Here is a 27,560-nt window from a genome sequence, read left to right as displayed (position 1 = left end):
TAGAATCAACATCTAATGTGATAGACCATATGACTGGACAGGAAATAGAAACAACATCTAATGTGATAGACCATATGACTGGACAGGAAATAGAAACAACATCTAATGTGATAGACCATATGACTGGACAGGAAATAGAAACAACATCTAATGTGATAGACCATATGACTGGACAGGAAATAGAAACAACATCTAATGTGATAGACCATATGACTGGACAGGAAATAGAAACAACATCTAATGTGATAGACCATATGACTGGACAGGAAATAGAAACAACATCTATTGTGATAGACCATATGACTGGACAGGAAATAGAAACAACATCTAATGTGATAGACCATATGACTGGACAGGAAATAGAAACAACATCTAATGTGATAGACCATATGACTGGACAGGAAATAGAAACAACATCTAATGTGATAGACCATATGACTGGACAGGAAATAGAAACAACATCTAATGTGATAGACCATGTGACTGGACAGGAAATAGAAACAACATCTAATGTGATAGACCATATGACTGGACAGGAAATAGAAACAACATCTAATGTGATGACCATATGACCAGGAATAGACATCTAATGTGATATGACTGGACAGGAAATAGAAACAACATCTAATGTGATAGACCATATGACTGGACAGGAAATAGAAACAACATCTAATGTGATAGACCATATGACTGGACAGGAAATAGAAACAACATCTAATGTGATAGACCATATGACTGGACAGGAAATAGAAACAACATCTAATGTGATAGACCATATGACTGGACAGGAAATAGAAACAACATCTAATGTGATAGACCATATGACTGGAAACAACATCAGATAGACCAACTAGAAATAGAAACAACATCTAATGTGATAGACCATATGACTGGACAGGAAATAGAAACAACATCTATTGTGATAGACCATATGACTGGACAGGAAAGAAACAACATCTATGTGAAACATATGAACATCTAATGTGATAGACCATATGACTGGACAGGAAATAGAAACAACATCTAATGTGATAGACCATATGACTGGACAGGAAATAGAAACAACATCTAATGTGATAGACCATATGACTGGACAGGAAATAGAAACAACATCTAATGTGATAGACCATATGACTGGACAGGAAATAGAAACAACATCTAATGTGATAGACCATATGACTGGACAGGAAATAGAAACAACATCTAATGTGATAGACCATATGACTGGACAGGAAATAGAAACAACATCTAATGTGATAGACCATGATGACTGGACAGGAAATAGAAACAACATCTAATGTGATAGACCAAATGAGTAGACCATATGACTGGACAGGAAATAGAAACAACATCTAATGTGATAGACCATATGACTGGACAGGAAATAGAAACAACATCTAATGTGATAGACCATATGACTGGACAGGAAATAGAAACAACATCTAATGTGATAGACCATATGACTGGACAGGAAATAGAAACAACATCTAATGTGATAGACCATATGACTGGACAGGAAATAGAAACAACATCTAATGTGATAGACCATATGACTGGACAGGAAATAGAAACAACATCTAATGTGATAGACCATATGACTGGACAGGAAATAGAAACAACATCTAATGTGATAGACCATATGACTGGACAGGAAATAGAAACAACATCTAATGTGATAGACCATATGACTGGACAGGAAATAGAAACAACATCTAATGTGATAGACCATATGACTGGACAGGAAATAGAAACAACATCTAATGTGATAGACCATATGACTGGACAGGAAATAGAAACAACATCTAATGTGATAGACCATATGACTGGACAGGAAATAGAAACAACATCTAATGTGATAGACCATATGACTGGACAGGAAATAGAAACAACATCTAATGTGATAGACCATATGACTGGACAGGAAATAGAAACAACATCTAATGTGATAGACCATATGACTGGACAGGAAATAGAAACAACATCTAATGTGAGACCATATGACTGGACAGGAAATAGAAACAACATCTAATGTGATAGACCATATGACTGATCTGATAGACCATATGACTGGACAGGAAATAGAAACAACATCTAATGTGATAGACCATATGACTGGACAGGAAATAGAAACAACATCTAATGTGATAGACCATATGACTGGACAGGAAATAGAAACAACATCTAATGTGATAGACCATATGACTGGACAGAAACAACAAATGTGATAGAAACAACATCTAATGTGATAGACCATATGACTGGACAGGAAATAGAAACAACATCTAATGTGATAGACCATATGACTGGACAGGAAATAGAAACAACATCTAATGTGATAGACCATATGACTGGACAGGAAATAGAAACAACATCTAATGTGATAGACCATATGACTGGACAGGAAATAGAAACAACATCTAATGTGATAGACCATATGACTGGACAGGAAATAGAAACAAATCTAATCTAATGACTGAAATAGACCATATGACTGGACAGGAAATAGAAACAACATCTAATGTGATAGACCATATGACTGGACAGGAAATAGAAACAACATCTAATGTGATAGACCATATGACTGGACAGGAAATAGAAACAACATCTAATGTGATAGACCATATGACTGGACAGGAAATAGAAACAACATCTAATGTGATAGACCATATGACTGGACAGGAAATAGAAACAACATCTAATGTGATAGACCATATGACTGGACAGGAAATAGAAACAACATCTAATGTGATAGACCATATGACTGGACAGGAAATAGAAACAACATCTAATGTGATAGACCATATGACTGGACAGGAAATAGAAACAACATCTAATGTGATAGACCATGTGACTGGACAGGAAATAGAAACAACATCTAATGTGATAGACCATATGACTGGACAGGAAATAGAAACAACATCTAATGTGATAGACCATATGACTGGACAGGAAATAGAAACAACATCTAATGTGATAGACCATATGACTGAACATCTAATGTGATAGAATGACTGGACAGGAAATAGAAACAACATCTAATGTGATAGACCATATGACTGAAGTAGACCATATGACTGGACAGGAAATAGAAACAACATCTAATGTGATAGACCATATGACTGGACAGGAAATAGAAACAACATCTAATGTGATAGACCATATGACTGGACAGGAAATAGAAACAACATCTAATGTGATAGACCATATGACTGGACAGGAAATAGAAACAACATCTAATGTGATAGACCATATGACTGGACAGGAAATGGAAACAACATCTAATGTGATAGACCATATGACTGGACAGGAAATAGAAACAACATCTAATGTGATAGACCATATGACTGGACAGGAAATAGAAACAACATCTAATGTGATAGACCATATGACTGGCCAGGAAATAGAAACAACATCTAATGTGATAGACCATATGACTGGACAGGAAATAGAAACAACATCTAATGTGATAGACCATATGACTGGACAGGAAATAGAAACAACATCTATGACTGGACAGGAAATGAAACAACATCTATAGACCATGTGACTGGACAGGAAATAGAAACAACATCTAATGTGATAGACCATATGACTGGACAGGAAATAGAAACAACATCTAATGTGATAGACCATATGACTGGACAGGAAATAGAAACAACATCTAATGTGATAGACCAAATGACTGGACAGGAAATAGAAACAACATCTAATGTGATAGACCATATGACTGGACAGGAAATAGAAACAACATCTAATGTGATAGACCATATGACTGGACAGGAAATAGAAACAACATCTAATGTGATAGACCATATGACTGGACAGGAAATAGAAACAACATCTAATGTGATAGACCATATGACTGGACAGGAAATAGAAACAACATCTAATGTGATAGACCATATGACTGGACAGGAAATAGAAACAACATCTAATGTGATAGACCATATGACTGGACAGGAAATAGAAACAACATCTAATGTGATAGACCATATGACTGGACAGGAAATAGAAACAACATCTAATGTGATAGACCATATGACTGGACAGGAAATAGAAACAACATCTAATGTGATAGACCATATGACTGGACAGGAAATAGAAACAACATCTAATGTGATAGACCATATGACTGGACAGGAAATAGAAACAACATCTAATGTGATAGACCATATGACTGGACAGGAAATAGAAACAACATCTAATGTGATAGACCATATGACTGGACAGGAAATAGAAACAACATCTAATGTGATAGACCATATGACTGGACAGGAAATAGAAACAACATCTAATGTGATAGACCATATGACTGGACAGGAAATAGAAACAACATCTAATGTGATAGACCATATGACTGGACAGGAAATAGAAACAACATCTAATGTGATAGACCATGACTGGAGGAAATAGAAACAACATCTAATGTGATAGACCATATGACTGGACAGGAAATAGAAACAACATCTAATGTGATAGACCATATGACTGGACAGGAAATAGAAACAACATCTAATGTGATAGACCATATGACTGGACAGGAAATAGAAACAACATCTAATGTGATAGACCATATGACTGGACAGGAAATAGAAACAACATCTAATGTGATAGACCATATGACTGGACAGGAAATAGAAACAACATCTAATGTGATAGACCATATGACTGGACAGGAAATAGAAACAACATCTAATGTGATAGACCATATGACTGGACAGGAAATAGAAACAACATCTAATGTGATAGACCATATGACTGGACAGGAAATAGAAACAACATCTAATGTGATAGACCATATGACTGGACAGGAAATAGAAACAACATCTATTGTGATAGACCATATGACTGGACAGGAAATAGAAACAACATCTAATGTGATAGACCATATGACTGGACAGGAAGTAGACCATATGACTGGACAGGAAATAGAAACAACATCTAATGTGATAGACCATATGACTGGACAGGAAATAGAAACAACATCTAATGTGATAGACCATATGACTGGACAGGAAATAGAAACAACATCTAATGTGATAGACCATATGACTGGACAGGAAATAGAAACAACATCTAATGTGATAGACCATATGACTGGACAGGAAATAGAAACAACATCTAATGTGATAGACCATATGACTGGACAGGAAATAGAAACAACATCTAATGTGATAGACCATATGACTGGACAGGAAATAGAAACAACATCTAATGTGATAGACCATATGACTGGACAGGAAATAGAAACAACATCTAATGTGATAGACCATATGACTGGACAGGAAATAGAAACAACATCTAATGTGATAGACCATGTGACTGGACAGGAAATAGAAACAACATCTAATGTGATAGACCATATGACTGGACAGGAAATAGAAACAACATCTAATGTGATAGACCATATGACTGGACAGGAAATAGAAAGAACATCTAATGTGATAGACCATATGACTGGACAGGAAATAGAAACAACATCTAATGTGATAGACCATATGACTGGACAGGAAGTAGACCATATGACTGGACAGGAAATAGAAACAATATCTAATGTGATAGACCATATGACTGGACAGGAAATAGAAACAACATCTAATGTGATAGACCATATGACTGGACAGGAAATAGAAACAACATCTAATGTGATAGACCATAAGACTGGACAGGAAATAGAAACAACATCTAATGTGATAGACCATATGACTGGACAGGAAATGGAAACAACATCTAATGTGATAGACCATATGACTGGACAGGAAATAGACAGAACATCTAATGTGATAGACCATATGACTGGACAGGAAATAGAAACAACATCTAATGTGATAGACCATATGACTGGCCAGGAAATAGAAAGAACATCTAATGTGATAGACCATATGACTGGACAGGAAATAGAAACAACATCTAATGTGATAGAATGATCTGAAATAGAAACAACATCTAATGTGATAGACCATGTGACTGGACAGGAAATAGAAACAACATCTAATGTGATAGACCATATGACTGGACAGGAAATAGAAACAACATCTAATGTGATAGACCATATGACTGGCCAGGAAATAGAAAGAACATCTAATGTGATAGACCATATGACTGGACAGGAAATAGAAACAACATCTAATGTGATAGACCATGTGACTGGACAGGAAATAGAAACAACATCTAATGTGATAGACCATATGACTGGACAGGAAATAGAAACAACATCTAATGTGATAGACCATATGACTGGACAGGAAATAGAAACAGCATCTAATGTGATAGACCATATGATTGGACAGGAAGTAGAAACAACATCTAATTTGATAGACCATATGACTGGACAGGAAGTAGACAGAACATCTAATGTGATAGACCATATGACTGGACAGGAAGTAGACAGAACATCTAATGAGATAGACCATATGACTGGACAGGAAGTAGACAGAACATCTATTGTGATAGACCATATGACTGGACAGAAAGTAGACAGAACATCTAATGTGATAGACCATATGACTGGACAGGAAATAGAAAGTATCAACTGAATGTTAAATGTGTTTCCTGTCAAGTATTTTAATTGTCTGTATTGTCTACATGTTGAATGTTTGTGAAGTCTTGATTTGTGGTTGTTTGTAATGTCTTGTAGTTGGTGTTGGACAAGAGGAAGACTATCTATATAAGGTCCCACAGTTGACAATGCATGTCAGCATAGACCAAGCCATGAGGCCGATGCAATTGTCCGTAGGTAGAGATCTGAGACAGGATTGTGTTGAGGCACAGCTCTGGGTAAGGGTACCAAAATATTTCTGCAGCATTGAAGGTCCCCAAGAACACAGTGGCCTCCATCATTCTTAAATGGAAGAAGTTTGGAACCACCAAGACTTTTCCAAGAGCTGACCGCCCCGCCAAACCGAGCAATCGGGAGACAAGGGCCTTGGTCAGGGACGTGACCAAGAACCCGATATTCACTCTGACAGAGCTCCAGAGTTCCTCTGTGGAGAATTTTGTATTTTTTAAAAACACTTTATCAGGATCCCCAGCAGCTAACACCATAACGCTAGACAGGTGTATGCCTTCCCAAATCCTTCCCTTCCTCAATTGAATTTACTATATGTGGACTCGAATCAAATTGTAGTAACATCTCAAGGATGATCAATGGAAACAGGATGCACCAGAGCTCAATTTTGAGTCTCATAGCAAAGGGTCTGAATAGCTATGTAAATAAAGTACTTCTGTATTTTCTGCTTTGTCATTCTGGGGTATTGTGTGTAGATATATCAGGGTATTTATTAAAATAAGGCTGTAGCGAAAACAAAACGTGAAAAAGTCTAGCGGTCTGAATACTTTACGAATGCACTTTAGCTATAGATTTTATAGATCTCCATCTCCTTGTATTGCTGTTCTATGTTAAAGTGGGTTATATCTGTGACTGAAAAAAATCAAATTAAAATTAATTCCTAATAGTACCATATTCCCTATATAGTACACTACTTTTGGGTGGGGAGGAGGTGTAGAATGAGTGAGGGCTGTGAAGGAGGAGAAGAGAGGGAGAAGAGGTGTACGCAGAGAGACAGGTGAGAGACGACTCAGCACGGTATGTCTGTCGCCCTCTCACTGTGTTACCTCTAGTTATCTCTGCTCTCAGCTCCTGACACAAACACCACCACAACCTGAGAGTGCACAGAGGCATGAGATGAGAGAGAGAGAGAGAGAGAGAGAGAGAGAGAGAGAGAGAGAGAGAGAGAGAGAGAGAAGAGAGAGAGAGAGAGAGAGAAGGAGAGAGAGAGAGAGAAGAGAGAGAGAGAGAAGAGAGAGAGATAGAGAGAGAAGGAGAGAGAGAGAGAGAGAAGGAGAGAGAGAGAGAGAGAAGGAGAGACAGAGAGAGAGGCTATGCATCTCCCACCAAATCTCCATGGTCAGGTGGCAGAGAGAGAGCAGGCTCTGAGCTCACAGTAGAACACAGAACACAGTACGAGGGCTGGGAGAGGAGCAGAGGGTATTACAGCGTTGGGTCTTACCTGTTTGGCTGCGTCTCTGAGCGTACGCTACCGCCACGGCAGCTAGCACCACACAGCACAGCGACGTTACGATGTTGGCCATCTAGAGAAATAGACACAGAGGAGAATGTCAGAGTCTCTCTCTCCATCTCTATCGCCCCCTTTCAATCTCTCACTCTATCTTTAAACTCTCTCTGCCTTGCTCAATCATTCAATCTGTCACTACCTCTCTCTCCGTGCTTCTCTCTCTCTCTCTCTCTCTCTCTCTCTCTCTCTCTCTCACACTCCCTCTCTTTCTCTCTCCTTGCTTCTCTCATTTTCTCTCAGGGCTAACACTCTACATGACTACAGGGCTAAGCAAACTTAGGCGTGACATGCCTTCAACAAACGCTGACACTTCACCTCCAATTATATTTGATGAAATTATGAAAGACAATAATTGTAATTTTGAATTCATTTGTTCACCTCTTCCATTTCATTGTGGAAGAGGTGAACAAATGATTGATGTCTGTCAACAATGACAAGCCACCGTGGTCTGACACCTTGGATGGAAAATTACTGACGATAATAGTGGATTATATTGTTTCTACTAGAAAGTGTGCCCCCTCAGGCCTGGAGGGAAGCTAAAGTCATTCCACTACCTAAGAATAGTAAAGCCCCCTTTACTGGCTCAAATAGCCAACCAATCAGCCTGTTACCAACCCTTAGTTAACTGACCAAATACAATGCCATTTTACAGTAAACAAATTGACAACATGCTTTCAACACGCTTATAGGGAAGGACATTCAACAAGCACAGCACTTACACAAATGACTGGCTATTTTGTTAGACTCAGCTATATCATAACAGTTCATGTCTCTTCATAAAGACACATTCCTACTGTTCTCTTCCTTTCATGAGATCTCCCATTGAAGCTTTTTAAAGGAGTAGTAACATCAACCACTCCTTTCATGAGTTCTCCCATTGAAGCAAGATCAAAGTTTGGACTATCAATCTGTTGCTTTTAGAACTGGTGGAGGGTTTACAATATTAAATAACCATTTCAAGTTTAAAACAACACCAAAGATTTGAGAATATTATTCTACTTTATATATATATATATATGTTAAACAAACGTCACACTCACTGTGCCCCAGTCCTCCAACTTTTCTGACCGTTTCCGCATGTAATGGCTGAGGGAAACATTTCATGTGTATATATCTTTGTGCTCCATTTAGTTAGTCTGCCTTTTAATTGGTTTGTATAATCATTACAATGAGGAACGGAAGCTATACCACCGAGATGGTCCATATCAGACCTGGAGCCAAAGAGCAGCAGAAACCCTTTACAACTACTACCATGTCTGACAGCAGAACAAAACGAAGCAGTGTGAGAACACAATGGGAAGATGTGCAGTGAAATGGGAACATTAGTCTGGTCAGGGTTGGGCTCAATTCCATTTTATTTTCAGTAAATTCCAAGAAGTACACTGAAATTCCAATTCTCTCCAATGGGTGTTACCCGGATGGCGTTTCAACGAGGATACATTAGTATTGGAATAGGACTTTGGTTTTCTTTCTGAATTGACAGAAATTGAAATGGAATGACCCCAACCCTGATTCTGATTGTACTTGAAATCCCCAAAGTTTCTCAGCTGTTTATGTAAAGACAACATTAATGGAGACGGGTAGAGGATTTTAAATCGCAGGGAATGTATTCTCTAGTTCAATGCTTTTGCAAGGTACTAAGGTGATTCAAACTGTATCCATTTCCCACTCGAGTTACCATAATACTGCAATCATTAGGACCTCATCCAGTCTGCAGAAGAAGAGAGTGTTATCCTGCTCAATTTGACTACAAAGTCATATGAAACAGACCAGGAGTTCGGCCTTTCTACTTCCTGTTTTTATAATGATCTGACCAGTTCTACCTTAGGTATGTCTCCCAAATGCCACCCTATTCCCTATATAGTGGACTATTGGCTCTGGTCTAAAGTGGTGCACAATATAGGGAATAGGGTTCCATAGGGCTCTGGTCTAAAGTGGTGCACAATATAGGGAATAGGGTTCCATAGGGCTCTGGTGCACAATATAGGGAAGAGGGTTCCATAGGGCTCTGGTCTAAAGTGGTGCACAATATAGGGAATAGGGTTCCATAGGGCTCTGGTGCACAATATAGGGAATAGGGTTCAATAGGGCTCTGGTCTAAAGTGGTGCACAATATAGGGAATAGGGTTCCATAGGGCTCTGGTGCACAATATAGGGAAGAGGGTTCCATAGGGCTCTGGTCTAAAGTAGTGCACAATATAGGGAATAGGGTTCCATAGGGCTCTGGTGCACAATATAGGGAATAGGGTTCCATAGGGCTCTGGTCTAAAGTAGTGCACTATATAGGGAATAGTGTTCTATAGGGCTCTGGTCTAAAGTAGTGCACTATATGAGGCACCACCAAGATGGCGTATGAGGCACCACCAAGATGGCGTAGCAGTAAGTCGCCCTGTCTCGTCGTGTCCCTTGTATATATCGTCTATTTTTCGTTTTTTACATATTTTTCTTCAAAAACATTTTGCTAAACCTAAGCTTCCAAATACTTCCAAATACTCTCCTGCAACCCGCCTCACCCAATGTAGCTATTTTTCCTAAAGTATTTATACTTACTTGAACCGGAACCCCTCAACTGAAGCTAGCCGGCTAACCACCAGCTATGCTAGCGGTCTTCAGCTAACCGGTCATCAGCTAAGCTAACCTTTAGCTCGGAAAGCTCTCGCCAGTTCGAACAACGCGACTCTAACCAGAGCATAACGGACCTATTTATTTTTATCCCCGGATTCATCCCTGGACTCCCACCGCAAACGGAACATTTCAGCTGGATCTTCACAACTAGCTATCTAGCTAAACCGCAACCCCGGATGATTACTCCTGGCTAGCGCTTCCACCCACTTAGCGTGAAGCTAGCCCGGCCAGCGCACCTGTACTACCACCGTAGCATCCTCCTGGGCTACAATACCCGGGCCCACGACCGGTCTATCGATGTCACCGCATGAAGAGGAATAAACAGACTCACCCCATCGCGACGTCCCCTAAAGGCCAACTCTCTAGCCCTCGCTATCTCCCTGCTTGCTAAACTCGGCCTGCTAACTGCTAGCTTGTCTAGCCCCGGTCCGCTAACTGCTACCTTGTTTAGCCCGGGCCTACGAACTGTTAGCTTGTCAGCACAGGCCTGCTAACTGCTAGCTTGTCTAGCCCGGGCCTACGAACTGTTAGCTTGTTAGCACAGGCCTGCTAACTGCTAGCTTGTCTAGCCCGGGCCTACGAACTGTTAGCTTGTTAGCACAGGCCTGCTAACCGTCTGAATCGCCGCGTCCCAAACACTCACCGGACCCATATTTACTTTCTGTCTGTTCTTGATTTTTAATCTGTTTATACCTTTCCGGAAACCTGCCTCACCCAATGTGATACGGAATCGCTATTATTTTTAATTTTTAGAACACACTCAAGAACCTCCAGAAGCTAACCAGCTAACTAGCTACAAGCTATTTAGTCATTGTTAACTTTTTTTCAACCTGGATAACACTCGCCAGTCCAGCTTCCCTGCCCCATCCACCGCTGCCCCCTGGACACTGATCTCTTGGCTACATAGCTGATGCACTCTGGACTGTCCATTAATCACGGTACTCCATTCTGCTTGTTTATGTTTTATCTGTCGGCCCCGTTGCCTAGTCAACGCCATTTTACCTGCTGTTGTTGTGCTAGCTGATTAGCTGTTGTCTCACCTACTGTTTAAGCTAGCTTTCCCAATTCAACACCTGTGATTACTGTATGCCTCGCTGTATGTCTCTCTCAAATGTCAATATGCCTTGTATACTGTTGCTCAGGTTAGTTATCATTGTTCTAGTTCACAATGGAGCCCCTAGTTCTACTCTTCATACCCCTGATAACTCCTTTGTCCCACCTCCCACACATGCGGTGACCTCACCCATTACAACCAGCATGTCCAGAGACACAACCTCTCTCATCATCACCCAGTGCCTGGGCTTACCCCCGCTGTACCCGCACCCCACCATACCCCTGTCTGCGCATTATGCCCTGAATATATTCTACCATGCCCAGAAACCTGCTCCTCTTATTCTCTGTCCCCAACGCTCTAGGCGACCAGTTTTGATAGCCTTTAGCCGCACCCTCATACTACTCCTTCTCTGTTCCGCGGGTGATGTGGAGGTAAACCCAGGCCCTGCATGTCCCCAGGCACCCTCATTTGTTGACTTCTGTGATCGAAAAAGCCTTGGTTTCATGCATGTCAACATCAGAAGCCTCCTCCCTAAGTTTGTTTTACTCACTGCTCTAGCACACTCTGCTAACCCTGATGTCCTTGCTGTGTCTGAATCCTGGCTCAGGAAGGCCACCAAAAATTCAGAGATTTCCATACCCAACTATAACATCTTCCGTCAAGATAGAACTGCTAAAGGGGGAGGAGTTGCAGTCTACTGCAGAGATAGCCTGCAAAGTAATGTCATACTTTCCAGGTCCATACCCAAACAGTTCGAACTACTAATTTTGAAAATTACTCTCTCCAGAAATAAGTCTCTCACTGTTGCCGCCTGCTACCGACCCCCCCTCAGCCCCCAGCTGTGCCATGGACACCATTTGTGAATTGATCGCCCCCCCATCTAGCCTCAGAGTTTGTTCTGTTAGGTGACCTAAACTGGGATATGCTTAACACCCCGCCAGTCCTACAATCTAAGCTAGATGCCCTCAATCTCACACAAATCATCAAGGAACCCACCAGGTACAACCCTAACTCTGTAAACAAGGGCACCCTCATAGACGTCATCCTGACCAACTGGCCCTCCAAATACACCTCCGCTGTCTTCAACCAGGATCTCAGCGATCACTGCCTCATTGCCTGTATCCGCTACGGAGCCGCAGTCAAACGACCACCCCTCATCACTGTCAAACGCTCCCTAAAACACTTCTGTGAGCAGGCCTTTCTAATCGACCTGGCCCGGGTATCCTGGAAGGACATTGACCTCATCCCGTCAGTTGAGGATGCCTGGTCATTCTTTAAAAGTAACTTCCTCACCATTTTAGATAAGCATGCTCCGTTCAAAAAATGCAGAACTAAGAACAGATACAGTCCTTGGTTCACCCCAGACCTTACTGCCCTCGACCAGCACAAAAATATCCTGTGGCGGACTGCAATAGCATCGAATAGTCCCCGGGATATGCAACTGTTCAGGGAAGTCCGGAACCAATACACGCAGTCAGTCAGGAAAGCTAAGGCCAGCTTCTTCAGGCAGAAGTTTGCATCCTGTAGCTCCAACTCCAAAAAGTTCTGGGACACTGTGAAGTCCATGGAGAACAAGAGCACCTCCTCCCAGCTGCCCACTGCACTGAGGCTAGGTAACACGGTCACCACCGATAAATCCATGATTATTGAAAACTTCAATAAGCATTTCTCAACGGCTGGCCATGCCTTCCGCCTGGCTACTCCAACCTCGGCCAACAGCTCTGCCCCCGGCAGCTCCTCGCCCAAGCCTCTCCAGGTTCTCCTTTACCCAAATCCAGATAGCAGATGTTCTGAAAGAGCTGCAAAACCTGGACCCGTACAAATCAGCTGGGCTTGACAATCTGGACCCCCTATTTCTGAAACTTTCCGCCGCCATTGTCGCAACCCCTATTACCAGCCTTTTCAACCTCTCTTTCATATCGTCTGAGATCCCCAAGGATTGAAAGCTGCCGCAGTCATCCCCCTCTTCAAAGGGGAGACACCCTGGACCCAAACTGTTACAGACCTATATCCATCCTGCCCTGCCTATCTAAGGTCTTCGAAAGCCAAGTCAACAAACAGGTCACTGACCATCTCGAATCCCACCGTACCTTCTCCGCTGTGCAATCTGGTTTCCGAGCCGGTCACGGTGCACCTCAGCAACACTCAAGGTACTAAACGATATCATAACCGCCATCGATAAAAGACAGTACTGTGCAGCCGTCTTCATTGACCTTGCCAAGGCTTTCGACTCTGTCAATCACCATATTCTTATCGGCAGACTCAGTAGCCTCGGTTTTTCGGATGATTGCCTTGCCTGGTTCACCAATTACTTTGCAGACAGAGTTCAGTGTGTCAAATCGGAGGGCATGCTGTCCGGTCCTCTGGCAGTCTCTATGGGGGTGCCACAGGGTTCAATTCTCGGGCCGACTCTTTTCTCTGTATATATCAATGATGTTGCTCTTGCTGCGGGCGATTCCCTGATCCACCTCTACGCAGACGACACCATTCTATATACTTTCGGCCCGTCATTGGACACTGTGCTATCTAACCTCCAAACAAGCTTCAATGCCATACAACACTCCTTCCGTGGCCTCCAACTGCTCTTAAACGCTAGTAAAACCAAATGCATGCTTTTCAACCGATCGCTGCCTGCACCCGCATGCCCGACTAGCATCACCACCCTGGATGGTTCCGACCTTGAATATGTGGACATCTATAAGTACCTAGGTGTCTGGCTAGACTGCAAACTCTCCTTCCAGACTCATATCAAACATCTCCAATCAAAAATCAAATCAAGAGTCGGCTTTCTATTCCGCAACAAAGCCTCCTTCACTCACGCCGCCAAGCTTACCCTAGTAAAACTGACTATCCTTCCGATCCTCGACTTCGGCGATGTCATCTACAAAATGGCTTCCAACACTCTACTCAGCAAACTGGATGCAGTCTATCACAGTGCCATCCGTTTTGTCACTAAAGCACCTTACACCACCCACCACTGCGACCTGTATGCTCTAGTCGGCTGGCCCTCATTACATATTCGTCGCCAGACCCACTGGCTCCAGGTCATCTACAAGTCCATGCTAGGTAAAGCTCCGCCTTATCTCAGTTCACTGGTCACGATGGCAACACCCATCCGTAGCACGCGCTCCAGCAGGTGTATCTCACTGATCATCCCTAAAGCCAACACCTCATTTGGCCGCCTTTCGTTCCAGTACTCTGCTGCCTGTGACTGGAACGAATTGCAAAAATCGCTGAAGTTGGAGACTTTTATCTCCCTCACCAACTTCAAACATCAGCTATCTGAGCAGCTAACCGATCGCTGCTGCTGTACATAGTCTATTGGTAAATAGCCCACCCATTTTCACCTACCTCATCCCCATACTGTTTTTATTTATTTACTTGCTCTTTTGCACACCAATATCTCTACCTGTACATGACCATCTGATCATTTATCACTCCAGTGTTAATCTGCAAAATTGTAATTATTCCCCTACCTCCTCATGCCTTTTGCACACATTGTATATAGACTCCCCCCCTTTGTTTTCTACTGTGTTATTGACTTGTTAATTGTTTATTCCATGTGTAACTCTGTGTTGTCTGCTCACACTGCTATGCTTTATCTTGGCCAGGTCGCAGTTGCAAATGAGAACTTGTTCTCAACCTGGCCTACCTGGTTAAATAAAGGTGAAATAAAAAAAATAAAAAAAATATATAGTGAATAGGGTTCCATAGGGCTCTGGTCTAAAGTAGTGTACTATATAGGGAATAGGGCTCCATAGGGCTCTGGTCTAAAGTAGTGCACATTATAGGGAATAGGGTTCTCTAGGGCTCCGGTCTAAAGTAGTGGTCAATATATGGAATAGGGTTCTATAGGGCTCTGGTCTAAAGTAGTGCACTATATAGGGAATAGGGTGCCATTTGGGATGCATGTGGCCATCAATCTCTTCTGAATGGAAATTAAATCCCTTAAATTTCAAATAATTCCAAAACCCAGTTCTGGTTCAAACAACCTTGTGGAAGATCCTGAATGAAAACCTTCTGAGACTCCGCACCGTCATGGTGATTGACACCTCGTATTTATTTCATCTTTACATAATTAGAATGCGAATGACGGGGTGAAATTAAAACTGCATCCCCAGTCAGCTCTATCCAATCCACATCTACCCTGTTTACCTGGTTCTGTCAGAGTCCAAAAGGGAACCCTATTCCCTACATAGTCCACTACTTTAGACCAGAGCCCTATGGAACCCTATTCCCTATATTGTCCACTACTTTAGACTCAAGCCCTATGGAACCCTATTCCCTATATAGTGCACTACCTTAGACCAGAGCCCTATAGAACCCTATTTCCTATATTGTCCACTACTTTAGACCAGAGCCCTATGGAACCCTATTCCCTATATGGTGCACTACTTTAGACCAGGGCCCTATTCCCTATATAGTGCGCTACTTTAGACCAGAGCCCTATTCCCTATATAGTGCACTACTTTAGACCAGAGCCCTATTCCCTATATAGTGCGCTACTTTTACCAGAGCCCTATTCCCTATATAGTGCACTACTTTAGACCAGAGCCCATAAGGCTCTATATAAGAAATAGGATGTCATTTAGGACACATTTTGTCTGCTTCTCTCTCTCTCTCTGTCAGTCTAGAAGTGGTATTTAGCTCATCAAAGCAGGAACAATACTCTAGATATGTGGCAGCTGAGAATATTTGACTTAATGGTGGCCTCTGGCTCTCAGCATCCCCACTCAGCCTCAGAATCCTCCTTCTTATCCATTTAGGACCTCATATTTATTTATTCATTTCTTATTTCTCCTAGAAGCTGAATAGGCGTGTTGGCTGGTTAATTAAAATGTATAATTCATTGCTGTATTGAATGGTTTCCTGCTTCTCTTTGTGAAGTCCAGTGGAAATTTGCATTTAAATTGGAAATCCCATTGAAATGTGCAGGGATATGTTTTGGTATGATGCATCACAGAATAGAAGGATGAGAGGAGGAGAGGAAGGGAGGAATATTTCACTGACAGCCCAGTTTTATCCCCCTCCCGCCCATCTGGAAAACAAACACAGGTTTATGCTGCCTGTCTTCCTGCCTTCAACTGATAGAAATAACACTCTGTGAGAGGGGATGGATGTGTCTGACTGTTCCCGTACGGAAGGCAGGCTCTCATGTGGTAGCTACAGTTTGGGATGTTTGGCTGAGCATTAGGAACTGCTACCAACTCCAGCCAGGAAAGCTGCATTCCAAACCACCACCTATCCCCTATGGGCCCTGGTCAATGGTGCCATTTGGGACACACTACAGCTGTAGGGATGTGTTATGAAGTCCAGTCATATAATAGTATTTGTTTCCATCCCTCCATACAGTCTATGTTTACATATTCCTCTGAAAGCGTTCTACACCCACATACATCCACCAGCCCTACATCTCCAGTCTCACTGACCCTGGAACTGACCCTGGAACTGACCCTGGAACTGACCATGACCCTGGCACTGACCCTGCCACTGACCCTGGAACTGACCCAGTCTTCAACTGACAGAACACTCCAATAGTCTGATTAGTCTTCAATTGACAGAACACTCCAATCATCTGATTAGTCATCAACTGACAGAACACTCCAATAGTCTGATTAGTGTTCAACTGACAGAACACTCCAATAGTCTGATTAGTCTTCAACTGAGAGAACCCTCCAATAGTCTGATTAGTCTTCAACTGACAGAACACTCCAATAGTCTGATTAGTGTTCAACTGACAGAACACTCCAATAGTCTGATTAGTCTTCAACTGACAGAACACTCCAATAGTCTGATTAGTCTTCAACTGACAGAACACTCCAATAGTCTGATTAGTGTTCAACTGACAGAACACTCCAATAGTCTGATTAGTCTTCAACTGAGAGAACCCTCCAATAGTCTGATTAGTCTTCAACTGACAGAACACTCCAATAGTCTGATTAGTGTTCAACTGACAGAACACTCCAATAGTCTGATTAGTCTTCAACTGACAGAACACTCCAATAGTCTGATTAGTCTTCAACTGACAGAACACTCCAATAGTCTGATTAGTGTTCAACTGACAGAACACTCCAATAGTCTGATTAGTGTTCAACTGACAGAACACTCCAATAGTCTGATTAGTGTTCAACTGACAGAACACTCCAATAGTCTGAATATATGTTTGAATGTAACCTTTATTTAACTAGGCTAGTCATCTCTGTTCATACTTTGGCCTTTATGACAGCTGAATACATGGATCTATAATCACCACCTCAATCAATTCCCGACCGGAGTGAGATCTGACCGGAGTGCCATTTATTTTCCTCTGTCCCATAATTAAACAGCTCCCCAACATCAAGCTTCCCGGTGCTGAGACACTAACTATCTAATCAATCACTCAGGACCCAGGTTTCACTATTGATTACAAAGGCTATACATTTTTAAGCTATACATGTGGATGGCACTTGGCTATACATGCTGGCTTTCCCTTGACACAAAGTGAATAATGATGCTCTAAAGACCATGGAAATGATGTCATAGTGGAGTCTAGGGACTGCTACCCTAGACCATGTAAATGATGTCATAGTGGAGTCTAGGGACTGCTACCCTAGACCATGTAAATGATGACATAGTGGAGTCTAGGGACTGCTACTATAGACCATGTAAATGATGTCATAGTGGAGTCTAGGGACTGCTACTATAGACCATGTAAATTATGTCATAGTGGAGTCTAGGGACTGCTACTATAGACCATGTAAATGATGTCATAGTGGAGTCTAGGGACTGCTACTATAGACTATGTAAATGATGTCATAGTGGAGTCTAGGGACTGCTACCCTAGACCATGTAAATGATGACATAGTGGAGTCTAGGGACTGCTACTATAGACCATGTAAATGATGACATAGTGGAGTCTAGGGACTGCTACCCTAGACCATGTAAATGATGACATAGTGGAGTCTAGGGACTGCTACTATAGACTATGTAAATGATGTCATAGTAGAGTCTAGGGACTGCTACTATAGACCATGTAAATGATGTCATAGTGGAGTCTAGGGACTGCTACTATAGACCATGTAAATGATGACATAGTGGAGTCTAGGGACTGCTACCCTAGACCATGTAAATGATGACATAGTGGAGTCTAGGGACTGCTACCCTAGACCATGTAAATGATGACATAGTGGAGTCTAGGGACTGCTACTATAGACTATGTAAATGATGTCATAGTGGAGTCTAGGGACTGCTACTATAGACCATGTAAATGATGTCATAGTGGAGTCTAGGGACTGCTACTATAGACCATGTAAATGATGACATAGTGGAGTCTAGGGACTGCTACCCTAGACCATGTAAATGATGACATAGTGGAGTCTAGGGACTGCTACTATAGACTATGTAAATGATGTCATAGTGGAGTCTAGGGACTGCTACTATAGACCATGTAAATGATGTCATAGTGGAGTCTAGGGACTGCTACTATAGACCATGTAAATTATGTCATAGTGGAGTCTAGGGACTGCTACTATAGACCATGTAAATTATGTCATAGTGGAGTCTAGGGACTGCTACTATAGACTAAGTAAATGATGTCATAGTGGAGTCTAGGGACTGCTACTATAGACGATGTAAATGATGTCATAGTGTAGTCTAGGGACTGCTACTATAGACGATGTAAATGATGACATAGTGGAGTCTAGGGACTGCTACCCTAGACCATGTAAATGATGACATAGTGGAGTCTAGGGACTGCTACTATAGACTATGTAAATGATGTCATAGTGGAGTCTAGGGACTGCTACTATAGACCATGTAAATGATGTCATAGTGGAGTCTAGGGACTGCTACTATAGACCATGTAAATTATGTCATAGTGGAGTCTAGGGACTGCTACTATAGACCATGTAAATTATGTCATAGTGGAGTCTAGGGACTGCTACTATAGACTAAGTAAATGATGTCATAGTGGAGTCTAGGGACTGCTACTATAGACGATGTAAATGATGTCATAGTGTAGTCTAGGGACTGCTACTATAGACTATGTAAATAGTGGTGGAGGCTGGGTGGAGGAGGCTGGGTGGGTGGAGGAGACTGGCTGAGTGGAGACTGGCTGGGTGGAGGAAGCTGGCTGGGTGGAGGAGGCTGGTTGGGTGGAGGGGGCTGGCTGGGTGCAGGAGGCTGGCTGGGTGGAGACTGGCTGGTTGGAGGAGGCTGGCTGGCTGGGTGGTGGAGGCTGGGTGGAGGAGGGTGGCTGGGTGGAGGAGGCTGGGTGGAGGAAGCTGGGTGGCTGGCTGGGTGGAGACTGACTAGGTGGAGGAGGCTGGTTGGGTGGAGGTGGCTGGCTGGGTGGAGACTGACTGGGTGGAGGAGGCTGGTTTGGTGGAGGTGGCTGGCTGGGTGAAGGAGGCTGGGTGGCTGGCTGGGTGGAGACTGACTGGGTGGTGGAGGCTGGGTGGAGGAGGATGGCTGGGTGGAGACTGGCTGGGTTGAGGGGGGCTGGCTGGGTGGAGGAGGCTGGCTGGGTGGACGAGGCTGGCTGGATGGGTGGTGGAGGCTGGGTGGGTGGTGGAAGCTGGTTGGGTTTTGGACGTTGGGTGAAGGAGACTGGCTGGGTGGGTGGGTGGTTGAGGCTGGGTGGGTGGAGGAGGTTGGGTGGGTGGGTGGTGGAGGTTGGGTGGTGGAGGCTGGCTGGGTGGGTGGGTGGTGGAGTCTGGCTGGGTGGGTGGTGGAGGCTGGCTGGCTGGGTGGGTGGGTGGGTGGTGGAGGCTGGGTGGTTGGAGGAGGCTGGGTGGGTGGGTGGGTGGGTGGTGGAGGCTGGGTGGTTGGAGGAGGCTGGCTGGGTGGGTGGTGGAGGCTGGGTGGGTGGAGGAGGCTGGCTGGGTGGGTGGAGGAGGCTGGCTGGGTGGGTGGGTGATGGAGGCTGGGTGGAGGAGGCTGGCTGGGTGGAGGAAGCTGGGTGGCTGGCTGGGTGGAGACTGACTGGGTGGAGGAGGTTGGTTGGGTGGAGGTGGCTGGCTGGGTGGAGACTGACTGGGTGGAGGAGGCTGGTTTGGTGGAGGTGGCTGGCTGGGTGAAGGAGGCTGGGTGGCTGGCTGGGTGGAGACTGACTGGGTGGTGGAGGCTGGGTGGAGGAGGATGGCTGGTGGAGACTGGCTGGGTTGAAGGTGCTGGCTGGGTGGAGGAGGCTGGCTGGGTGGAGGAGGCTCGGTGGGTGGGTGGAGGAGGCTGGGTGGGTGGAGGGGCAGGGTGGAGACTGGTTGGGTGGAGGAGGCTGGTTGGGTGGAGGAGGCTGGGTGGGTGGAGGAGGCTGGCTGGGTGGGTGGGTGGAGACTGGCTGAGTGGAGGGGGCTGGCTGGGTGGAGGAGGCTGGCTGGGTGGAGGAGGCTGGCTGGCTGGCTGGGTGGAGGCTGGCTGGGTGGTGGAGGATGGCTGGGTGGAGGAGGCTGGGTGGGTGGAGACTGGTTGGGTGGAGGGGGCTGGCTGAGTGCAGGAGGCTGGCTGGGTGGAGGAGGCTGGCTGGGTGGAGGAGGCTGGCTGGCTGGGTGGAGGAGGCTGGCTGGCTGGGTGGTGGAGGCTGGGTGGAGGAGGGTGGCTGGATGGAGGAGGCTGGGTGGAGGAAGCTGGGTGGAGACTGACTGGGTGGAGGTGGCTGGCTGGGTGGAGGAGGCTGGGTGGGTGGGTGGACGAGACTGGCTGGAAGGGTGGTGGAGCCTGGGTGGGTGGTGGAGGCTGGGTGGGTGGTGGAGGCTGGATGGGTTTTGGAGGTTGGGTGAAAGAGACTGGCTGGGTGGGTGGGTGGTTGAGGCTGGGTGGGTGGAGGAGGTTGGGTGGTGGAGGCTGGCTGGGTGGGTGGGTGGTGGAGTCTTGCTGGGTGGGTGGTAGAGGCTGGCTGGCTGAGTGGGTGGGTAGGTGGTGGAGGCTGTGTGGGTGGAGGAGGCTGGCTGGGTGGGTGGAGGAGGCTGGCAGGGGGGTGGGTGGTGGAGGCTGTGTGGAGGAAGCTGGCTGGTTGGAGGAGACTGGCTGGGTGGTGGAGGCCGGATGGACTAGGCTGGCTGGGTGGAAGAGGCTCACTGGGTGGGTGGACGAGGCTGGCTGGATGGGTGGTGGAGTCTGGGTGGGTGGTGGAGGCTGGGTGGGTGGTGGAGGCTGGTTGGGTTTTGGAGGTTGGGTGAAGGAGACTGGCTGGGTGGGTGGGTGGTTGAGGCTGGGTGGGTGGAGGAGGTTGGGTGGGTGGGTGGTGGAGGTTGGGTGGTGGAGGCTGGCTGGGTGGGTGGGTGGTGGAGTCTGGCTGGGTGGGTGGTGGAGGCTGGCTGGGTGGGTGGGTGGTGGAGTCTGGCTGGGTGGGTGGTGGAGGCTGGCTGGCTGGGTGGGTGGGTGGTGTAGGCTGGGTGGTTGGAGGAGGCTGGCTGGGTGGGTGGTGGAGGCTGGGTGGGTGGAGGAGGCTGGCTGGGTGGGTGGAGGAGGCTGGCTGGGTGGGTGGGTGATGGAGGCTGGGTGGAGGAGGCTGGCTGGGTGGGTGGTGGAGACTGGGTCGAGACTGGGTGGGTGGGTGGTGGGGCTGGTTGGGTGGGTGGTGGAGGAGGCTGGCTGGCTGGGTGGGTGGAGGAGTCTGGCTGTGTGGGTGGAGGAGGCTGGCTGGGTAGGTTGGTGGAGGAGGCTGGCTGGCTGTGTGGGTGGAGGAGGCTGGCTGGTTGGGTGGGTGGAGGCTGGGTGGCAGAGGCTGGCTGGGTGGTGGAGGAAGCTGGCTGGGTGGAGGTGGCTGGCTGGCTGGGTGGGTGGAGGAAGCTGGTTGGCTGGTGGAGGCTGGATGGAGGAGGCTGGCTGGGTGGACAAGGCTGGCTAGGTGGAGAGGGCATGTTGGGTGGTGGAGGCTGGGTGGAGAGGCTGGGTGGGTGGGCAAAGCTGGCTAGGTGGGTGGTGGCTATGTGGAAGAGGCTGGCTGGGTGGAGGAGGCTGGGTGGGTGGAGGAGGCTGGCTTGGTGGAGGAGGCTGGGTGGGTGGAGGAGGCTGGCTGGGTGGGTGGAGGAGGCTGGCTGGGTGGAGAATGGCTGGGTGGTGGAGGCTGGATGGAGGAGGCTGGCTGGGTGGTGGAGGAAGCTGGCTGGGTGGAGGAGGCTGCCTGGCTTGGTGGGTGGAGGAGGCTGGCTGGGTGGGTGGAGGAGGCTGGCTGGGTGGTGGAGGCTGCGTGGAGGAGGCTGGGTGGAGGAGGCTGGCTGGGTGGGTGGAGGAGGCTGGCTGGGTGGTGGAGGCTGCGTGGAGGAGGCTGGGTGGAGGAGGATGGCTGGGTGGAGGCTGCTGGGTGGAGGAAGCTGGGCTGGTGGAGGCTGGATGGGAGGCTGGCTGGGTGGACAAGGCTGGCTAGGTGGAGGAGGCATGTTGGGTGGTGGAGGCTGGGTGGCTGGGTGGGTGGGCAAAGCTGGCTAGGTGGGTGGTGGGGCTATGTGGAAGAGGCTGGCTGGGTGGAGGAGGCTGGGTGGGTGGAGGAGGCTGGCTTGGTGGAGGAGGCTGGGTGGGGAGGAGGCTGGTTGGGTGGGTGGAGGAGGCTGGCTGGGTGGAGAGAATGGCTGGGTGGTGGAGGCTGGATGGAGGAGGCTGGCTGGGTGGTGGAGGAAGCTGGCTGGGTGGAGGCTGCCTGGCTTGGTGGGTGGAGGAGGCTGGCTGGGTGGGTGGAGGAGGCTGGCTGGGTGGTGGAGGTGCGTGGAGGAGGCTGGGTGGTGGAGGCTGGCTGGGTGGGTGGAGGAGGCTGGCTGGGTGGTGGAGGGCGTGGAGGAGGCTGGGTGGAGGAGGATGGCTGGGTGGAGGCTGCTGGGTGGAGGAAGCTGGCTGGTTGGGGAGACTGGCTGGGTGGTGGAGGCCGGGTGGAGGGCTGGCTGGGTGGAGGAGGCTGGCTGGCTGGGTGGGGACTGTTTGGGTGGTGGGGGTTGGGTGGAGGAAGCTGGCTGGGTAGAGGCTGGTTGGGTGGTGGAGGCAGGTTGGGTGGTGGAGGCTGCTTTGAGGAGGCTGGGTGGAGGTGACTGGGTGGATGAAGCTGGCTGGTTGGAGGAGAATGGCTGGGTGGTAGAGGCCGGGTGGAGGAGGATGGCTGGGTGGAGGAAGCTGGCTGGTTGGAGGAGACTGGCTGGGTAGTGGAGGCCGGGTGGACTAGGACTAGCTGGGTGGGTGGTGGAGGCTGGCTGGCTGGGTGGGTGGGTGGTAGAGGCTGGGTGGGTGGAGGAGGCTGGCTGGGTGGGTGGAGGAGGCTGGCAGGGTGGGTGGGTGGTGGGGCTGGGTGGCTGGGTGGGTGGGTGGAGGAGGCTGGCTGGCTGGGTGGGTGGGTGGTGGAGGCTGGGTGGGTGGATGAGGTTGGCTGGGTGGATGGTGGAGGCTGGCTGGGTGGGTGGGTGGTGGAGGCTGGCTGGCTGGCTGGGTGGGTGGGTGGTGGAGGCTGGGTGGGTGGATGAGGTTGGCTGGGTGGATGGTGGAGGCTGGCTGGGTGGGTGGGTGGAAGAGGCTGGCTGGCTGGGTGGGTGGTGGTGGAGGCTGGCTGGCTGGGTGGGTGGTGGAGGCTGGCTGGCTTGGTGTGGAGGGTGGTTTGTGTGGTGGAGGCTGGCTGGGTGGGTGGGTGTTGGAGGCTGGCTGGGTGGGTGGGTGGTGGAGGCTGGCTGGGTGGGTGGTGGAGGCTGGCTGGCTGGGTGGGTGGGTGGTGGAGACTGGGTGGGTGGAGGAGGCTGGCTGGGTGGGTGGATGAGGCTGGCAGGCTGGGTGGGGGTGGGTGGGTGGGTGGAGGCTGGCTAGGTGGGGAGGCTGGCTGGGTGGGTGGGTGGTGGAGGCTGGGTGGGTGGATGAGGTTGGCTGGGTGGATGGTGGAGGCTGGCTGGGTGGGGCTGGCTGGTGGGTGGAGGAGGCTGGCTGGGTGGGTGGAAGAGGCTGGCTGGCTGGGTGGGTGGGTGGTGGAGGCTGGGTGGGTGGATGAGGTTGGCTGGGTGGGTGGAGGCTGGCTGGCTGGGTGGGTGGTGGAGGCTGGCTGGGTGGGTGGTGGAGGAGTGGGTGGCTGGCTGGCTGGGTGGGTGGGTGGTGGAGGCTGGCTGCCTGGGTGGGTGGGTGGTGGAGACTGGGTGGGTGGAGGAGTCTGGCTGGGTGGGTGGAGGAGGCTGGCTGGGTGGGTGGAGGAGGCTGGCAGGGTGGGTGGGTGGTGGAGGCTGGTTGTGTGGAGGAGGCTGGCTGGTTGGGTGGAGGAGGATGGCTGGGTGGGTGGGTGATGAGGCTGGGAGGCTGGGTAGGCTGAGTGGGTGGAGGAGGCTGGCTGGGTGGGTGGAGGAGGCTGGGTGGCTGGGTGGGTGGGTGGGTGGAGGCTGGCTGGGTGGGTGGGTGGTGGTGGAGGCTGGGTGGGTGGATGAGGTTGGCTGGGTGGATGGTGGAGGCTGGCTGGGTGGGTGGGTGTAGGCTGGTGGGTGGGTGGCTGGGTGGGTGGAAGCTGGCTGGCTGGCTGGGTGGGTGGGTGGTGGAGGCTGGGTGGGTGGATGAGGTTGGCTGGGTGGATGGTGGAGGCTGGCTGGGTGGGTGGTGGTGGAGGCTGGCTGGGTGGGGTGGAGAGGTGGAGGAGGCTGGCTGGGTGGGTGGAAGAGGCTGGCTGGCTGGGTGGGTGGGTGGTGGAGGCTGGGTGGGTGGATGAGGTTGGCTGGGTGGATGGTGGAGGCTGGCTGGGTGGGTGGGTGGTGGAGGCTGGCTGGGTGGGTGGTGTAGGCTGAGTGGGTGGAGGAGGCTGGCTGGGTGGGTGGGTGGTGGAGGCTGGCTGCCTGGGTGGGTGGGTGGTGGAGACTGGGTGGGTGGAGGAGTCTGGCTGGGTGGGTGGAGGAGGCTGGCTGGGTGGGTGGAGGAGGCTGGCAGGGTGGGTGGGTGGTGGAGGCTGGTTGTGTGGAGGAGGCTGGCTGGTTGGGTGGAGGAGGATGGCTGGGTGGGTGGGTGATGAGGCTGGGTGGGTGGGTGGTGTAGGCTGAGTGGGTGGAGGAGGCTGGCTGGGTGGGTGGAAGAGGCTGGCTGGCTGGGTGGGTGGGTGGTGGAGGCTGGGTGGGTGGATGAGGTTGGCTGGGTGGATGGTGGAGGCTGGCTGGGTGGGTGGGTGGTGGAGGCTGGCTGGGTGGGTGGTGTAGGCTGAGTGGGTGGAGGAGGCTGGCTGGGTGGGTGGGTGGTGGAGGCTGGCTGCCTGGGTGGGTGGGTGGGACTGGGTGGGTGGAGGAGTCTGGCTGGGTGGGTGGAGGCTGGCTGGGTGGGTGGAGGAGGCTGGCAGGGTGGGTGGGTGGTGGAGGCTGGTTGTGTGGAGGAGGCTGGCTGGTTGGGTGGAGGAGGATGGCTGGGTGGGTGGGTGATGAGGCTGGGTGGGTGGAGGTTGGCTGGGTGGTGGAGGCTGCGTGGAGGAGGCTGGGTTGGAGGTGGATGGCTGGGTGGAGGAGGCTGGGTGGAGGGAGCTGGCTGGTTGGAGGAGACTGGCTGGGTGGTGGAGGCCGGGTGGAGGAGGACTGGTTGGGTGGGTGGGTGGGTGGGTGGAGGAGGCTGGTTGGGTGGGTGGGTGGGTGGTGGGGCTGGCTGGGTGGGTGGGTGGAGGCTGAGTGGGTGGAGGAGGCTGGCTGGGTGGGTGGAAGGGCGGGCTGGCTGGGTGGGTGGGTGGTGGAGGCTGGGTGGGTGGGTGGATGAGGTTGGCTGGGTGGATGGTGGAGGCTGGTGGGTGTGTGGTGGAGGCTGGGTGGGTGTGTGGTGGAGGCTGGGTGGGTGGGTGGAGGAGGCTGGCCGGGTGGGTGGTGGAGGCTGGGTGGGTGGAGGAGGCTGGCTAGGTGGGTGGTGGAGGCTGGGTGGGCTGGGTGGGTGGGTGGTGGAGGCTGCCTGGGTGGAGGAGGCTGGCTGGCTGGGTGGTTGGGTGGATGGAGGCTGGCTGGCTCGGTGGGTGGAGGAGGCTGGCTGAGGCTGGGTGGGTGGAGGAGGCTGGCTGGGTGGGTGGTGGAGGCTGGGTGGGTGGAGGAGGCTGGCTGGGTGGTGGAGGAGGCTGGCTGGCGGTGGGTGGAGGGGCTGGGTGGGTGGAGGAGGCTGGAGGCTGGCTGGCTCGGTGGGTGGGCTGGGTGGGTGGGGAGTGGGGGCTGGGTGGGTGGAGGCTGGGTGGGTGGGTGGAGGAGGCTGGCTGGGTGGGTGGTTGAGGCTGGGTGGGTGGGTGGTGGAGGCTGGGTGGGTGGAGGAGGCTGGGTGGGTGGTTGGCTGGGTGGGTGGGTGGGTGGTGGAGGCTGCGTGGGTGGAGGAGGCTGGCTGGGTGGGTGGGTGGGTGGAGGAGGCTGGCTGGGGTGGGTGGAGGAGGATGGCTGGGTGGATGGGTGGGTGGTGGAGGCTGGTGGGTGGGTGGGTGGTGGAGGCTGCCTGGGTGGAGAGGCTGGCTGGCTGGGTGGTTGGGTGGATGGAGGAGGCTGGCTGGCTCGGTGGGTGGAGGAGGCTGGCTGGGTGGGTGGAGGAGGCTGGCTGGGTGGGTGGTGGATGCGGGGTGGAGGCTGGGTGGGTGGGTGGTGGAGGCTGCCTGGTTGGATGAGGCTGGCTGGGTGGGGGTGGTGGAGGCTGGGTGGGTGGGTGGAGCCTTGGTGGGTGGGGGCTGGGTGGGTGGGTGGTGGAGGCTGGGTGGGTGGGTGGAGGAGGTTGGCTGGGTGGGTGGAGGAGGCTGGCTGGGTGGGTGGGTGGTGGTGGTGGAGGAGGCTGGCTGGGTGGGTGGTTGAGGCTGGGTGGGTGGGTGGGGGTGGAGGCTGCGTGGGTGGAGGAGGCTGGCTGGCTCGGTGGGTGAGGCTGGCTTGGTTGGTGGGTGGGTGGTGGAGGCT

At 49.6% G+C, this 27,560-nt stretch overlaps 1 protein-coding gene across 1 annotated transcript in view; it reads right to left on the bottom strand.

Moving 5' to 3' along the window:
* cntfr (ciliary neurotrophic factor receptor) overlaps nucleotides 1-27,560 on the bottom strand; it is a 553,504-nt gene that overhangs the window by 338,570 nt on the left and 187,374 nt on the right. Inside the window, exon 2 of the mRNA XM_042326362.1 lies at nucleotides 8,010-8,091. Within this exon, the coding sequence (XP_042182296.1) occupies nucleotides 8,010-8,091 (82 nt within the window). The remainder of the gene's footprint in view (nucleotides 1-8,009; nucleotides 8,092-27,560) is intronic.

Source organism: Oncorhynchus tshawytscha, linkage group LG09, assembly GCF_018296145.1.
Source record: "Oncorhynchus tshawytscha isolate Ot180627B linkage group LG09, Otsh_v2.0, whole genome shotgun sequence".
NCBI lineage: Eukaryota > Metazoa > Chordata > Actinopteri > Salmoniformes > Salmonidae > Oncorhynchus > Oncorhynchus tshawytscha.
Note: the sequence above shows the minus strand (reverse complement) of the source record. Positions and strands in the feature narration are given on the sequence as shown.